Here is an 18,355-nt window from a genome sequence, read left to right as displayed (position 1 = left end):
TGCACTGCTCTTGCCCAGGTCCTGTCACTCACAGCCCTCCTTGCCCTTGGCCACGGCCAGAAGGAACACAGTGACACCTGTCACAGAGAGAAGGGCTGTCAGAAAACCAAGTGATTATCCCTCAACATATGGATCGTGGCCATCTTTGCCCCATGGGAAACCAGGGAGATCTATAGGAAGGCTGCAGAGAGAACAATTCACTGCTGCAAGGGTAGAAAAATACGCTCAAAAATGAGTAGTGCAGCAAGATCTGCAAGTATGTGCCAGTACTGACAGAGACCTGCCCTACACCAGGTGCATTTATACCAGCGTGGACACACAGTTGGGTGGTGGTGAGTACTGACCAAAATTACACCCGACGAGTGACTGTGCATTAAAAAAAATAATGGAAAAACGCATCAAAAATGTTCAAGCTGTTCTCATTGTGCCAAGTTCCAAGCAGGACTTTTATCGGTCATATGTGACACAAAAGAAAATTCAGCTTGTTTGCTGAAAAATACCCTGCCAACAAGTTGGAACGCTGCATTCCTTGCAAACAAGCAAACCTCAAGACAAAAATCTAAAATGATAATAAATAGGCACATATTATTCACTAAAAGCAACACAGAAATTCTAGGAATAATGGTAATTGTTGAGGTTTTCTGATGGAAGTTTCGCTTGGGAAATAAGAAAGGGTAATTTTTCAATAAAATTGGACTGGTGAAAACATTTTGATTATCTCAAATCATCAGTGTTGCTAAGGCACTATCCTAAATAAAAACAACTTCAATAGGGGAGGAGGGATGGCAGCTCAAATAAACAAGATACAGCTCTTGCCTGAGCTCCTGCAATCCCAGCCTTGAATGTTTTATGCTGGCGCCTTTCTGCACATGCCGTGATGTGCAAGAAGCTTCACACCTAAGCACATATTTAAGCTGAGCACACCTACAGATGGTGCACAATCACAGAATCATAGAATGGCCTGGGTTGAAAAGGAGCACAGTGCTCATCCAGTTCCAACCCCCTGCTGCATGCAGGTCGCCAACCAGCAGACCAGGCTGCCCAGAGCCACATCCAGCCTGGCCCTGAATGCCTGCAGGGATGGGGCATCCACAGCGTCCTTGGGCAGCCTGTTCCAGTGCTCTGAGTGAAAAACTTCCTCCTATTATCTAACCTAAACCTTCCCTGTCTCAGTTTAAAACCATTCCCATGCAGAAGAAGGCAAAGCCTCAGGAACAGAGCTGAGGTCCCACTTCATCTGCCTGGAGGTAGCCTTGTCATAGTGTTTTTTTTTTCTCTTGTTCTCTTAAACATTTTGCAAAGTTAACAAAACAACAATAATGCCTTCCCTTTCTGCAGAACTCCAGTGCACGCCTTTCTGAATAAACCATCAATTCCTGGAGGACTTCATCATCACTTGGTTCTACAAATATAATATATTCCACTTTAGCTCTGAAACCGCCCTTGGGATTTGAGTACTTCTGAATGTCAGTAGGAAGAAGAGATGCAGTCTATTGAAGGCTATTTGAGTAAGTACAGGAGTGCTTCTGACTGCAGAGTTTTACATGTAGCCTGCAATAGGGATGTGGCATTAGAAAAATCCAAGGATGCAGCCGATAGGTAGCAGGAAGAAGCCAGCACTGGGGAAAGGATGCATTATGACCTAGCATACCAACCTGTTTTGTGGCAGCATGTAACCACACATCAGCTAGACATAAACCCATACTCATATTCCTGCTGTCTCCTGACACCAAGGGTACACGTGCTCCCATGCACTAGCAGCTGAGGTGCATGGGTTTATCTCCATGGAGGATCGCTGATCCCAAAAGCCCTGAAATCTGGCACCTACGTGCAGCCTGTCTGCCTCCGTGACAGCTCTTTTCAGATTCCTCTCCCCTAAAAAGCATCAATTTATTTCATTTGTCTTTTCGTTGCTCTGTCACTCCCAAAAGTTGGAAGGAATTGAAGCACGCGGGGAGAGCTGATGGACTGACAGTAACATGCTGTACTAATCATCCCCTGGGCAAGCAGCCTCCAGGGGAAAAACATCTAAACTCACTCAGCAAGAGTAGAAAGAGAAAAACAGTGCAAATCATTCTTACATGATTACTTTTTTTTCCCATCTCACTTCTACATTCTGCTCTGAAAATGGAGGCACTTCCATGAGCGCCATGAATCTGTATTCTGGCTTATCTCCCAGCTTTCCTTCTCTCTCTGCTCAGCACTGAGACATCAAACAATGGAAGACACCTCTTCATCTCACCAATTTCATGTGTATTAAATACTTCCATTGGTTTTCTTGGCTTGGTGTAGATTTCTGCCATAAGCTTGGCCAGCATCTGCACCCTGATACATCTTAACTGTGAGCAAATGTACTGGGTTACTTAATTGTTTATTCTAATTATCACTTCACAGTGTTGCATGTTACTCAACAGTGACACTAAAACAAGATTTCTATGTAGCACTGAAGACTACATCAAAATTACCAGCTCTACAGATCCCATGCATCTCAGAGGGTAATTCCCCTTTCTTTGCCAGTGCAGAAACACAATCAGAACACCATGGCTGTGTACCACTCAGCAGTGCATTATATTTTTGGCAAACAGGGCAAAAAAAAGAGAGAACAAATCAACAAACAGGTTACAAGCTCTTGAAGAAACCAAGAAGGGAGCTTGGGTAAAGGACAAGGACAGGAAAGGTGTGTGGCCCAGACTCTGTCCCACCTCTCACCAAGCAGAGGGGTTGGCAAAACAGCATGGGGAACTTGAGGCCATGAGACAGCCATACTGTCATCCCCCCCCTCCTCAGTGCAGGCTGTCTCTCTTGTTTGCTAGGGCCCAAATCCTCCCCCTTCCTTTGGAACAGACCTGGCCTCTTCTCCCAAGTAACTAGTGATAGGATGAGAAGCGATGGCTTTAAGTTGTGCCATGGGAGGTTCAGGTTGGTTATTAGGAAAAATTTATTCTCCAAAAGAGTGGTGCTGCAGTGTCACAGCTGCCCAAGGAGTGGTGGGGTCACCAACCCTGGAGGTGTTCCAGAATGTGCAGATGTGGGATGTGGTTATGGGCATGGTGGGGTGGATTGGGGTTGGACTTGGGGAGCTTAGACGTCTTTTCCAACTTAATGATTCTATGATTCTAAGGAATCCAGAAGGCCAAACCTGAGAATTTCAAAAGCACAGGAAAAAAACAAAATCTCAAATCCCACCAAACCTGTCCACTGTCATGAATGCACATCCTGAGCTCTTCAGAAACGCCACTGCATGACAGTGAAGCCAGGCAGGGAGCACCATGGAGGGCAGGGCAGAGAAGCACGATTGCAAGGCACCAGCAGGGTGACCCCAGCAGCTGCTGCCAGCCCCTCCATGGCTTTAATGAAGTATTTTGCTGTTGTGACTGAGAAGCATAACATCTAACTGGTGTGCCCCTTGGGGTTTGATGGCACCACATAGTTTTCTGTTGGCTTCAGCTGTCACACTCCGGCAAGCAGTGCTGAAAATCTCAGATACATCCTGGGAAAATCAGAGTTACACGCTGATCTGTAGAAATTGTTTGGCAGCCAGGACTTGGAGGTCCTTCATCAATGCCACAGCATCCAGCATTCACCTGGCTTGCACTAACGAACCATACGTCAGCCCCATCCCTGCAGCATCGCAACAACCAGGGCACTCAGCTGGGGCACTCTGGGGTCACCCTGTCACAGCCAACTGGACATCTGGTCACCTGCCATGGTCATTTGCAGCCCTTTAGTTGCATTTTTATGAGGTTGGGGTTTTTTTAAGCATTTCTTTTGCATAAAAAAGGTCATTTTTCTTTATAAGCACATCTGCGTGTTGTTAATAGTTGCCAACACTTTTTGTCTTCTTATTTTTGCTTGTGAGTGATGGAACGTCCTTTTTCCCTTTTTTCCCCTCTCATTCTTTTTTTTTTTAAACCTCAGTGAAATATTCATAATTTTCATCTACTGAAAACTAGGATTTGGAGGCTACATAGATTACTATCCCAAAAAACTAAGTAGATTACTATCCCAAAATATTTGTTAGGAAAAAAAGAAGCAGATCATAACCATGAGGTCTGTTTTAAACTAACCCTAACCCTTTCCTGTCCTGTGTGCAAAGAGGAAGGACAGATCCTGAGATCTACTGGCTTAGGAATTCAGAAAACTGAATGTCCCCTGCATGAAACACAGCTCTTTCACTTCATCACCCATTTACGCTTTTCGAAGGCATCAAAGTTTGTACTAAGAAAAAAGACACCCAATCCAGCAAACCAAGGGGCTGAGCTATGGGTACTCATAGATGCTGGAAAGCCTGATGTCCTTCTGCAAGGAATCAACAAAAAGAAAAAACTCTCTCCCCATCCCATAGTTTGGATACCCACGTACTCATGTATTCAGGCGATAATCACATGCACTTACCTTTCCCTAAGCACATCACTGAGAAAATCACAGTTCAGTTCCTATCTCATGCATCAGGCAGGAACAAAAACATCCCGGTGACATGCAGAGACACAGACTGGGTTTATATATATAAGCTGATGAAGAACAAAAAATTATCTCTGCACTGTGAGAGCTGGTTGGTGATTGTGTATGTGAATACACATACTCAAACCCAAACCACCACCTGCCAGGACAGCCATACATCTCATCCAGCAGGCAGGAAGGCTCTTCACACAAACTGCCTGCTTTAAATACATTTTGAATGAAAGCTGTAGTGTCTGTAAGTAAGTTGGTTGAAGTTACGAAACACAGTTTGACAATTCAGCCTTTTTTTTCTCTTGTGATTGGTACCACGCTTTCAAAACTTGTCCATTTCCAGTGCCTCCAGTTTTGGCCTGGATGACCCCTTCATCCCAGCAACTGGAAGAACCTCATATTTTGTTATAGGGAAACAATATATATTGGCTAAAAAAAATCCCCTCCATAGAAACAGATGTACAATACTATGATTCTGCTCAACCACTATGACTCACTCTTGTCCTTTGGCAACTTCAGACGCTGCAGAGCAGTTAGAATAAGCCTAAGGACAGCACCTCCACCACAATCCACGAACATCTCAGTGTTCACATCCACACCAGCAGCTGTCACTGCATTTCTGTGCTTCACCCCCAAACTAAGAGCAAAGAGAATTCTCTTGTTGATGAATCCATCAGCTCCAAGTGTTCAGCTCTCATTTTGTGACAAGAAGCATTGAGTGCAACGTACTCAGTGAGAACGTCTTCTCCAATAAAAGAAGAGTTAATAAGGCACCCAGACCACTCTCCAACTGATAACAGCCTCAGCACTGACAGAGCTGGCTTCCTGCACACGAATCAAAAAAAGGCACTTGTGATCCCTGGCAGGGCTCATTTAGCTGTCCCCATTTCACACATCTCCATTTGAGTCACTCTTCTAGACTCTGTACTAAACAGAGAAAAACTGGCACTTCTAAAGCGTGATCCTGAGGTTGATGCCTGAGAAAGACCCCTGAATGGTACCCAGAAGTGACTATTTCTCTCTGTTAACTCTAAAGAGAATCTGAACAGTGCAGATGACCCAGGTTAGCTGAGATGAGTTGCACACAATCCATATCAGCTAGGTGGCTGCAGTCACACTGCTCATTGCTGTGATGCAGCCATCTGCAGCCTTGCAAATGGAAATTTCACAACACTTTAAGGCTGGATATAAGAAAACTACCTATCAAATCTAAAATTCAGGATCAGATATTACAGGACATATTTAATTTCACAGCCAGGATGCTGGAGCTAACAGAGCACCGAGTTAATGGCTCCAGTTAACCAGGACCCACTATTAGCTGTCAAGGGAGAGATGGCAGCTTAATGCTTGGGGAAGCTTGGTTTCCATACATGACTGAGCTGTACTTGTAGAAGAGGCAACGCCAAGCTCCAGACTGGGAAACTCCAGATAGGGTCTTTCAGAAAGTTCAGAACTTCTGTTCTGTGGAAATGATTCTTCTTTAAGATAATCCAGGTTGGAAAAGACCACCAAAACCATCCAGTCCAATCATCCGTCACCAATATCATCCATCATGTCACCAATGTCGCCCTACTATACCATGCCCCTTAGAACAACACCTAAATGTTTCTTGAACACCTCCACATATGGCAACTCAACTATCTCCCTGATGGTACATGCATGGTGCATAGACAGCACTGCCCCCCATCTACAATGGTTTGGCACCCAAACTTTCATCTGCAGTTTCCTCATTCAAATCCTAAAGAAGTAACCAAGTCACTTGCATGGGCAGTAGGTCTGCACCAACCATCAAGCCCCAAATCTCTTTTTTTTTTTGTATCTGAGCCAGATGCAACTCAGACCAATGGCAAAACTTGCCTTGACAGAGCCAGAATTGGCCCAGAGCATCAGCTGGTACCCTGAACTGCAAGAGGGAGTGTTGTTGTTTTAACCCCTGCAGAGTGGTACTGGTTGGGCTCCTTTGAAGAAGTCAGCTTGAGATGATCCTTTGGAAGGCTGTAACAGTAGCAGCTGAAATCCTGAAATCCAGGGGTATTTGCAGCAAGGCAGCTCACACCAGCAGACAACAGTGGTGCAAGACATAAAATCCTCCTGTGGTCTGGCAGTATCCCAAAACTGCACAGAGAGGGTTTACCATCGTCATATTAACCTCTGTGTGGGGAGAAGTGGAGGAAGTTCACGTACAGGGAAAAACTGCATTAGGTGTTCATAACAACTGCTGGACTTCAGGTGAAGAAATCCTTCTCCACACAAAACCATCTTCGCAGAGACCCAAGCTCCAGCCAGAGGCACACTCTGCTCACTCTGACACAGACTTGTTCCTTGCCTTCCCTCCCACACCACTGCCTGCCAAGCATCTCCATACCCTGCCCTGTGCCATCGAGGTTCCCACACATTTTCTCCTTCATTTCACTCTATTAAAGCCCTAATTGATTGACCAGATCATGAGAGCCCAGATCTCTCCCCCGGGATGCTGTTACATTTGCAGTGACAACTGAAAACAGATTACGGGTGGGCAGTTCCCAGCAAGTCATTAAGCATCAGCAGCCGTGCTGGGAGGACAAGACCTCTTTGTCCCATCCCATCACGTCCCCCTGCTCTGCCATGTTTGCAGCCAGCTCCCTGCACTCCCTCCCTAGCCAATGCTGGATGCAATCCTGCACTGCTGCACGTGGCCCTTGTTTTATGCTTGCTGCATTCAGGGAATAAAATGCTCAAGATGGAGCAAGTGCTGTGCTGTCTCTGGGCTATTCCTGGCTAGTCCTCATTCCTCGTATGGGGAGGGAGAGGTGTAGCTTTGGGAGGCTTCACTCACTCACCAAAGTTCATGGAAAACTGGAGAAAAGGTTTTCCCAAGCCCAGAAATCATCAGGACCTGTCCCTTCCCCCACCTCCTCCAGCCCCCTAAAACTGCAAGACAGCGCTACAGTGGAAAACCAAGGAGATCTCCAAGCAGTATCTCCCAGCCAGAACCATCATGTTGGTATTCTGGTCATCCTGCTCCTGAGAAGCAGACTTATTTATCCCAAAACAAGCAGCCTCCTTCTGAGAGCCAGTAAATTATACAGGGCGATATCAAAGGCGACGAGCGGATGATACAGTGCTGGCCCCGAGCACAAGACAAAGCTTCTGGATATCCTTGCTGGGGTGATGTGTCAGCGCCAGCTGAAATGGTGTTCCCTGTAGCTTCCACATGCATAGGGAGACAGAAACAAATCACAGGCAGCAGTTTGCTTCTTAAATGATCCCCGTGCAAAGTATTGACTTCCTAAAACAACCTCATCAGCGCTGCGGGGGACAGAGTTTGTTCTGCAACCAATGCAAATGGAGCCCGGTTCTTTAACCATTCAGACTTGTTCTGCCTTCAAAATGCATTACAGCCAAGTCATAGAGCTTTATTTTAATTAAAAGTCTAAAATTCAAGATTATTATTACTCCTGTTCCTGTTTCTTACCCCCCAGGACTGTATATCCACTACACTATGTACTCTGCAAACTATTTCACACCTCCTGGAGGTCATGGAATCATAGGATCATGAAGGTAGGAGAAGATCTCAATGACCACCAAGTCCAACCCCAACACGTCCCACCACGGCCATAGCCATGCCCCTCAGTGCCACATCTCCATGGTTCTGGAACACCTGCAGGGATGGTGACCCCACCACTCCCTGGGCAACTGTGCCACTGCAGCACCACTCCTTCTGAGAAAACTTTTTTCCTAATATTTAAAAGGACCTCAAAGACAAAGGCAGGTTTTTGCACTGCTCACTTCCTGCTCTTTTTATCCCTCTCGCTTTCTGAGAATGGCAGGACACAGTGGACAGATTTGGATTTTGTTTGCCCAAAAAGGAGCTAATATTTACCAGCAGCAATGTTTGCACTTTCCGTAACGCTCTTGATCTAAAGTGCTTTGCAGACCTGAATGGCCATGAACTGGAAACCCATCTGTATAAAACACAGCCCGAGGAGCACCCAGCTGGAACTGCTCTCATATACTCCCAGAGCTCTGGGAAAACAAATTCTCATGCCCCAAAATTAATCAAGTAGTGTCTCTGTGAGCATGCAGCAGCAACCACATCACTGCATATCACTGCCTATGCATCAGCAACAACCAGCTTCAAGGCACCGAGTGTGATGTCCACCAGGAGCAGCTCAGAGAGGGTGGCAAGGCAAGGGATGCTCAACCAATGCAGAGGGAAAAAGATAGAGTGGAAAGGGGACAGACACTCCGCAAGGTGTGCCCAAGATACCATCAGCCTTCTCTGTCCAAGGGCACATTGCTGCCTCACAGACACCTTGGAGCCCCGGTCTTTCTCTACCCTTTTAAGAAAAGGTGCTTCCAGTGGCAGCTAAAGGTGTCAGTGTATGGGTACATCTTAGTTCTCTTCACCGTCAGCACGAGGATAAGAAAACCATTTTGAAACAGAGCACCTGGGGATGCTCTATGCAGAATGGTGCTTTGTGCATGCTTCATCTCACTCAGGAAAGACAGACTTCGTGCGATAAGAGAAAGTCAATGTTTCCTCAGCTCTCCTGATATCATGGGTTTATATTGACTTGGCCTGAAACAGTGTTTGCAGGGATGATTACCCCCTCCCTCCCTGTAAACAGCTGCCAGCCAGGCTGAGGGACCCAGAGAGCCATTCTAACTGGAGCAGAACTGATCGCTGCTAACTGAGAAAGCAGGAGTTATCCACCTCTAACAGACTGACATGACTCAATTCAGTGTCCCCATGGGAAATCACAGAGAGAGAATACATCTGAAAGACCCTCCATGTCCCTAAGACAGGCCTCAGCCCATCCCTGTTTCTCCTTGGCTGCCCATTGCTCTTTGGGCAACGCTTGCACTGGGATGGACACACCATTCCTTTATTATTTCAAGCCTCTTCCATGCACGCTCTCCTCCTCCTTCCCATTCTTCCACCACTTCCACCGGCTCCCTGCCTCTTGCAGCCCCGCTGCTGTTGTTGTGAGATCTGTCCCCACTGCAGCCTCTGCCATCAGGGCCCACCTTCCTGCGTCCCTCCACCTCACACCACCAGGCCCTCCAACTCGTCCCTCAATCCCTCTCTCCTGCTGCTGGTTGCTATTCAACTCTGTCGTTGCACGGCTTAAAGTGTCATTAAGGCATACTTGGAATAGAGTCTGCACAAAAGTGTCACTGCACAGGAAACCCCAAGAGGCAAAATTGTGACAGCTGGAGCAGAGCTGCTTGGAGGGAGGATGCCAACACAGATTTTATCCTCCCAAGATTGCTATACGAGCCTCTTCTGGATGCATTTTGCTGCCCATGGCTCTAGGGTGAGGTTTTAGGGCGCAAGGTGAGGCTGTCTCTTCTTGTCCCAGTCTTGATGCCACTGTCACTCAGGGCCCCTCCTCAAAACCTCCTCTTCAGAGCTGACTGCAGGGTTGAAGTGCTCTGGCATCAATGTGAAGTCAACCCTTTTCCAAGCTGTTTCTTTCCCAGGAAATGTGAAAAACACACATGGAGGTGACACAGGGCAAAACAGTCATGCCTTGGCTTTGGAAAGGCTTCAGATCAGATGCAAGCCCACTGGAGGAGATGCAATGTGTCAACGCTTTGCTTATAGATAAGGTGAGAGCCCAGCAGATGGCATGGGTAAAGCCAGGCAGGAAGAGTTAAAGGGAATCTGTTCCTTGAATGTTATTCCCTACATGCTTTTTTCATTGGTTTTTTTTTTTTTTTTGGGGGGGGGAGGAGGGGAATAAGCAGGAAAAAATATTGTATTCTCCATGCATCCTCCTATCCCAAGAGAAGCAAAAGTGAGACAAAGGCTTCCCTTCGAGGATTCCGAAACCCAGGAGTGTGTTATGGAAAGAGATGTGCGTATTTTTTCCCTTACACATGAAAGACCACAAACACCTTTTTGGAAGTCTCGGGGCACTCCTGCAATTAAAGCTTCGGTGCCTGCAGGCAATGCCCAGAGCAGTTCCCACACCGTGGGGCTGGATTTCTGGGGTACCCACTCTTCATGGAGCTCTATGCAAAGCCAACACAAACATTTCCACGGGCTGATAGACTGTGGAATGGCACGGTTATCCCAGAAGCTATGAACAGAGCTCATGACCTCTCTGCTTCCCCATCCTCACCCATTCCCACCTCACTCATGAGAACAACTTCCCTGAGGGGTGTCTGTGCTTACTGGCAGCTCCAGGGAGGCCAGGCTCACTGTGGGGTCTCGAAGGCATCGTTGGTTTGGTGGGATGGGTTGGTGCTTCCTTCTCTCCCTGTTGTTCACAAAGTGGGATGAGGCTCACAAGATGCAATAGAGGCAATAAAACAACCATGACTGCTCCACTGTAGCGTGAGCATAGTCCTCACATCCCCCCAGATATATCACAAACCTCTGCAGCTTCACCGACACCAAAATCTTGCTTTGACGACCAAATACTGGAATCCAGGCCTGAATTTCCAGGGTTGTTTATATCACACACCATGAGACCAGGAACAAGTTTTAAAGGAGTTTAAAAGACTTTTACAAAACTCCACCCGTCCAGCCTGGACAGTGCCAGAGGGCAGCAACAGACGGCAGGAATGCTCATGTCCAGGTTTGACTCTTCTGACTCACATAACTTGGTAGCAGTCCAAGTTTATTAGCAAGCAAAGGTTGTTGGGTGACCAATGAAATGAGCAGCAATCTCAGAGGAAACCACACATTCAATCCACTGGCAAGAAACACACAGCACTGTGGCTTGGGAGACTTTCAACACTCCCCATAACAGCCCGAGCTGCCCTTGCTTTTCCAGAAAGTTCTAATTCTGCTTAAAATCGCAGTGCACAACAGATGCACAGCAGCTCCTGCAGCCAAACCCACCTCTCTTCTGACACTTGAAACCATCAAACCAACCCAGCAGCACATGTAAACCTTGCACTGGCACAAAACAGACTCATCAGCCCTGGACCTGAATCCTCAATCTTGGACCTGAATTCACCATAGAAACACTGACTGGATGCAACAGAGGATGGTGATGTACAGCACGCAGTGAGGGGGACCCAAGTAACGTTTACATAAGTATTCACTTTAGGAAAACATCCCGTGCTTTTCAACAAATCACTTCTACAAGATACTGATAGTTGGATAAAGCTGCACTGTAAAAAGTCACCACTTACCTGCCAGAATATGCTGTCTATTGTGTTTCCCAGAAAGCCATCTCTGCCTTCCGACGATACCAGCTTAGGTCCCAGAATAGTCATAAATTCATCAAAATCAACCTGGCCATCCCCTGGAATGAAAGAAAATGATCAGTGTTTTCACCCAAGTACCACTTAGTACCAAAGTCCAACAGACTGCCCTGGCTCTGTACCACATCATGAACCCAAACGCATATGACGGCTCCATCCATTTTATGGTGTGTGCAGACCCAAATTTGCTCTTATTCCAGTGAATGTTTCACACTGCAGCACATCCACACCTGAAAACGGGAACAGGTGATGCACAAATAGAGATGAACAGACCATTCTCCAGCCCAGGTGAGTTTACAAGCAAGTCACATCTCCAAACCCCACCATTTCTGCCATTAGCGCTACCAGGGCTCTTCCTCTAAAAAGCTGCTAAAGAGCCAGGTCTCTGTAAAGCTTTTACAAGGCCAACCCCATCCTCCAGAGGAAGGGAGTGCACGCAGAGGGAAGAGCCAGACTATTACAAATCCACCAGGCATTTCATTTCAGCTTTCCATCAGCATCCGTCTCTTAAAAGCCCTGTGTGCTCAGCATGCAGAGCAGGCAGAGGAGACACAGCTTCAGTGCCATTAGTGGGGAGAGGAGACTGCTCCTGCCATTAATGAACTGAGCCTATGCAGTCCCGAGCCCCAGCAGTACATTGTATGTTTTGTAAATGAGGCATGTGGCTGTCTGAAGTACAGCCAAGCATTATATCAAATATAGCTTTTCCCTTGTAGAACTTCTGTGATGCTTAATGAAAATGGCAAAAAAAAAAAAAAAAAAAAAAGAGAAATTTGTGCCTGTTGAACTAGTAGGGTAGTTCAATACCCATATACCTCTTGTTTCTCCATCTCTCCCCAGACGTATCCTTCCATGTACTATTAGACCAGTTGATCATAGAATCCTAGAATGGCCTGGGTTGAAGAGGAGCACAGTGCTCATCCAGTTCCAACCCCCTGCTGCATGCAGGTCGCCAACCAGCAGACCAGGCTGCCCAGAGCCACATCCAGCCTGGCCTTGAATGCCTCCAGGGATGGGGCATCCACAGCCTCCTTGGGCAGCCTGTTCCAGTGAGACAGATATGGATGGATAAAGATATGGGCGGATTTATTAGCTCACCTTCAAGACTGCAAGCAGAACCACCAACCATCGGACTCAGGATTGTTTTTTGTTTGTTTTTTTTTTAACTTAAATTCATCTGGAACTGACTGGATGCACCTCCCCATGCAGTTACCGCTCCAAATTACCAGGTGTGAAATGTGTTCAAAACCATCAGACCAAAGCAGATCAATGCGAGGGCTACTATTAAAATGTCACTATTGACTGCAGCACCTGCAGCAGCCCCGTGCGACAGCTTCACCGCGTGCAGCTCGCTATCTGTCCCTTTTATTATATTTCATATGCTTGATCTGAGCAGACGCACCGCTGATTGAAATCTCTGCGTGTCCTTATCTCCGCAGAAACACAACGTGAAAATAAGCAGAGTCAAAGCACTCCTTTGCCAGAACAGGGATATCTGCTCACTGAAAGGCTCTGTCCGTAATTTCGTGGAGACAAGAGTGAAAATCCAGCAACAGGGGCTATAGAGAAAAAAAAAACCCAGCAGGGATTCAGAATAGCTTTGATCTTCTGACACTCAAGAAGACCCCATCCAACCGCTGGAGGTGCTCAGAGCTCTGCAGGGCTGAGCATTGCACGACAGAGCCCATTTCTGGGGCAGGTTAGTAAGCAGAAAAGGGAAGAGGTTGGGACCCCATCACTAGGAAAGCCGTTCTTTAAAACATTTATGGGTTCTGAGAAGCTGCGCTCCTTCTGCTTTCCCATGGGAGACATCATTTTACAACATCAAGTCGGACTGCATCAGTCACAGCATGCTGGATCATTTTGGGGAAGGTAATGCAAGGTGACAGTGGGTTTGGGGCCATTTGCATTGCAGCGCATCACTTCGAGGCAAAGGCAGTAAGAAAAACGTACGCTACAATGCAAATCGGGTCGAAGAAATTAGCCAGATTAGCAAGAAAACAATTTGCATTTTGAAGAGATCCCATTACCTGCCCGTGCATATATTAGGTCTGTCCATACCTGACCCTGAGATACTAAGCAATTCAGTTGGAGTTTTCCCCAACGCCACTTCATGCACACAGGAGAGGGAGGACTCGGTCCTACACGTGACTCAGAGGAAGCAGGTCCCGGGCTCTGGGCAAACCCTTGCTCATGACTTCCCTGTGCCTTTGCCAGGGATCATAACTAACTTCATGGGGTTTAATTAGCAGCTTAATTATAGCACTTCCCATAACCTCAGAAGAAAGATGCCATCGCAAATGCATTATTCCCTTACTGACTGCTTTTTCAATTAAAACTGCTAACTAGCAAGGAAGCAAGACCCCATAACATTCTCCCTGGTAGAGATATCCCCTTAGTATTAATTTTAAGCTGCAGAAAGCAAACTTCCCACCACCAGCTTCTCAAGAGACCTCAGCACCAGAATATCAAGAAAGAGAACATCACAATTTTGGATGAAAATTCCTTCCACAATATTCGACAGTCAGAAGAAAACATTGTAAAAAACAGCATATAAGCTCCGAATCTGCACGGCTGAAAGGTGAGAAGGCACGGGTTGCTCTCCATAACCACATAATACCCTATACCCAAACTCCTATAGGAGCTGTAGGCATTCAGGATGCCCACCACCTCCTGGGTACATACAGCCTGAGATTTGCCATGGTGTACACGCAATAGATGCTCTCCTCCCCCTCTAAGTCGCAGTCACACAGTGCACTACGAGCTGATGTGCGATGCACACACGGAGCATCTGTTCCATGCTCTGCATTGGAGGCAAATCAAACCCCGCGCACATCCCCCGTTTGGCTTTCCTATGCCTACAGATGTGGTTTATATTCGGAGTGAGCAATGTGCAGCTTCTTCAGAAATGAACTTCGGGTTGATTTCAAGGGCTGCAAGGAGGAAAATGCCAGGCCAGAGATGTTCTCATATCCCCTGGTTCCTTCCCATGGCCCAGCCGGCAAGTCTCGAATGCTGCCACTGTGACAATGCTGCAGTCCTGATCCCTCTGTGCTGGTCCCCAAGCTGCCTCCCTCCTGATGTCACTACATGGGTGACCTTGGCACAACACCAGAGCTCAGCTTCACCTTGCTTTTTAAACCACCTAAACCGTTTCCTTATTTACATACAGCTATGCCTTAATGTTCCTCTTTCTGCCTCGTGCTTCCACTTAATCCTGGCATTAATGCCGCCGTGCAAGAAGGGGGTTAGCAATCATGTGCCTGAACCTTGCATGACTAAAAATATGACTCAGAACATTGCTGGTCACATCGTCAGAGATGAATTAGATCTGCTTATCATTACCAGCCCATTTGCATCGGCTGGGCACTAAGTGCTTCCAGATACCCACAAAGGTTGGCTTGCTGTGAAGCAACGTCACCATTCCAGCAAAAAAAAAAAAAAGCAGGCAGATGTGATAATGGAAAAGAGTAGCAACTAGATGCACTCCCATCAGTCCTGAAGCAATCATGCAAGCCTGGCTAATTACTCCATGAGATGCCTGAAGGTACCCAGAAATCTCTTTTGGTCCTCTAGAACCCCTCTGACCACCCATGACCACGCACGAAAGCACTGTGACCCAGACCTGCTGCCTGCTCAGCACCTGCACCAAAGCTGCAGTGCTAAGTGTTGGCTCACTGGATGCAGAAAGGCTCTGGGGTAAGTTCAGATGGAAACATCCTGACACCCAGGGGGAACCTTGAGGTCCAGCGCCCACCAAGGACAACCATGGAGCAGCAGTTGAGAGCAGCATAGGACTGGGAAATTCAGCTCTCTCCCAGCCATGGTCCAAGGGAAGGGGATGTGCACTCAGTGCCCCAAGGAAGGGGCGTCTGAATCTCTGAAAAATGGGCTCTGCACCTTCAACCCCAACCCACACTGGTATTGGTGTGGTGCCATCAGATCTCCAGGCCAAGGAGAACTCAAGTCACCACCATTCGCTGAGCTTCACTGCTCGCCTGCAAACGGCCCTGCCAGAACTCTGCTAACTTGAAGGTCTAATTAAATGCTGAGCAGAGCAGCAGCACGAACCCCTGTGCCCTGCATCCCACGGGAGAGCCCTGACCCTCTGCCTTCAGCCACTGCTCTGTCTGAAGGTCCCCGGCTGGAGTGGCTCCCTTGGAGGGAGCAATGAAATATTTATCGGGCTGGGAGAAAGGCAGCACGAGAGGTTAAAGAAAAAGAGAGAGGAAAAAATGTCCATATGGACTGCGCTGCCTGAACACAAAGGCAGAAAAAAACTCGCACTGCTTTCAGAGCCTCCTGCTTTAAAGACCTTTTACTTGAATGCTTCCTAAAGAAACCATCACCCCAGCCAGGCTCAGGATAACCAGGTTCTTCCTCTTCCTGCAAAGTATCCTGCCATGGCACCGGAGTGATGCATGCATTTAAATGGAGATGAGGATGTGCTGAGTGTAGACTGATAAGTATTCACACTTTTTTTTTCTTGCATTTGACCTCCAGAGCGCAGCTAGGTGATATATTTAAAGTTAATGAGCTAGTCACTTGCAGCTCAGGTCCCGGGCGTGCACAACACTCCTATTTATTTTTGTTCTCGTAACAGCTAGCTGCAGTGACTCCATCCCACACTGTCATTACATGCGCCCATAGGATAACCTGGGCAATAACACGGGCAGGTGCTGGCTGCTGCAGAGGTGTGCACGGAGCAGCTCCGGCCACAGATGAATATTTTGGTTTCTGAGATGTTCAGAACAGAGAACAGTCTGACACCAACGCAACTCAAAGACTGCCATTACAGCCTCAATCCATAACTTAACTACAGCTGGAGAAAGTCCTTCACTTATGACTTTGGAAGCAGTTTTAAGAACAGACATCCATGAGCCTGGCTGAGAAGAAGGGATAAAGGGATAAAGGCACACTCTGGTGACTGCTCTGCAGTGGGGAAACTGAGGCACTAAGCATCACCCACCCAATCCATTGCCAGGAGGGAGGCCCTGGCAGAGCTAGGTGGGTGACCTTCCTCATCTGACCATCCACGGGATATGCCAGCACTCCCCAGAATGGAAAAGGGTGACATCTCCTGTTTCCTGTCTGCATTCCACCAGGGAGGGTTGTAGAGGCTCTCTAATATCCTCTAGCAAAGTACACACATATAAAACAGCAGAAAAATACACTTTCCAATTCCTCCTGAGCCTTGGTGGCAGCAGGGGCACTCTTACTGCTCACCAGCTCTGCCCCGCATTGTGACAGCTTTATTGAGGGGTTTTGGAAGAAATACTTTGCCAGAACTGAAGAAACACCTCCACTAGAGCCTACTCTGTTGCATAAGGGTGCCTCAAGGCTCTGGATGGGGTCCTGGGCTGCCTGATCTGGTGGGGGGCAACCAGCCCACAGCAAGATGCAACGTCCCTTCCACCTCAAACCGTTCTTTGGTTCTATGATATTAACTGTCTGCATTTTTCCAAGGACAGACCATCCTGGAGAGACAAATGACCCAGGGGGACGGACACGTATTGCGTCCCCTGCCCCACTGCAAGCACAAACAGGCTGCTTGGTGCCTAAAAATCCAAACAGAACTAGTGACTTCAGCTACAAAAAATAAAAACATCCATCAGGCCCCAGGTGAATAACATGTCAGCATCGTGTGGTCCTGGGAAGCCCCAGTGTGACCCAGTGGCTGCAGAACTGCCAATGCTAGAATCATAAGGATCAAGAGGAGCAAAATGACAGCTGCAGCAGGCTTTGTCACTAGGTGAGCTCTGTGTGCATCACAGCACCCATCAGACAGCTCTGCACAGCACTGAGACTCATCAGATCGGGGAATGCTGTGCTCCCTGCTGCACACACACACACTGTGCCAAAGGCACAACTTGCTATTGCTATGAACCCGCCCTTGGTGCTGAGCTGCAAATGTGACCAGCTTCATCAGCAACAATAACTTCTCTCTGCTCTTTGCAGTGAGAATACTTAATGTGATAAACTCCATTTACAAATCAGAGAGGACATGGAGCTAGTGGCCACCATAAATACCGCCAGGTCTCATCACATCCATCTCACCCAGCAAGGCCCCCAGCTCAGCAGCTCGCTGCAAAGGATAAGTCCATGGACTGCTTCTCACACAGCAAAATCAGAGGCTTCTGAGCACGAAGGCAAGCCCAGAATCTTCAAAGTCTGACCATTCTATCTCTGTGGGGTCTGCAGTGTCATAGTGAAATGGCTCAACACAGTGAATGAGCCATGGCACGAAAACTGTGAAAAAAGGCAAAGAAAGTTAAAAATATGTCATTTTTGCAGCGTCAGTTTGTACCACGCAGGGAAGTACAAACCAGTCTGAGCAAGCAAACATTTGTCAGTGAGCAAATCTGCTCCCCTTCCAACCCCAACCCAACAGCAGCACAATGGCAAGGAGAGCTTTTAGGGACACTCCTGGTACTCCAACACCATCCCTGGAGGCCACCAAGAGTCACCACAGGTAGCTCCACAAAGAGCCCTCCCAACTGGTGAGAGAACACTCCACCTTCTAATTTGGGATTTACATTCATTTCAATTGCTGAAGAGGAAGCTGCAGGAGATGCTGGATTTCTGCTGTTCCCACTGACGTATCACATAATGTGACAAAAAGGTAGCAGGTAGCTGGCTTGTACACTGGTGGAGCTGGCTTGTCTTCTGCTTGATCAAAGTATTTCCTATTTGTACTATA

General features: G+C 47.4%; 1 protein-coding gene across 1 annotated transcript in view; it reads right to left on the bottom strand.

Annotated features, from left to right (window-relative positions):
* CALN1 (calneuron 1) overlaps positions 1 to 18,355 on the bottom strand; it is an 87,932-nt gene that overhangs the window by 32,817 nt on the left and 36,760 nt on the right. The window contains exon 3 of the mRNA XM_042879913.1: positions 11,584 to 11,696. Coding sequence (XP_042735847.1) covers positions 11,584 to 11,696 — 113 coding nt within the window. The remainder of the gene's footprint in view (positions 1 to 11,583; positions 11,697 to 18,355) is intronic.

Source organism: Lagopus leucura, unplaced genomic scaffold (assembly GCF_019238085.1).
Source record: "Lagopus leucura isolate 7727_CA_CO unplaced genomic scaffold, USGS_WTPT01 Super-Scaffold_100024, whole genome shotgun sequence".
NCBI classification, from domain to species: domain Eukaryota; kingdom Metazoa; phylum Chordata; class Aves; order Galliformes; family Phasianidae; genus Lagopus; species Lagopus leucura.
This window is presented reverse-complemented; position numbering and strand designations above follow the sequence as displayed.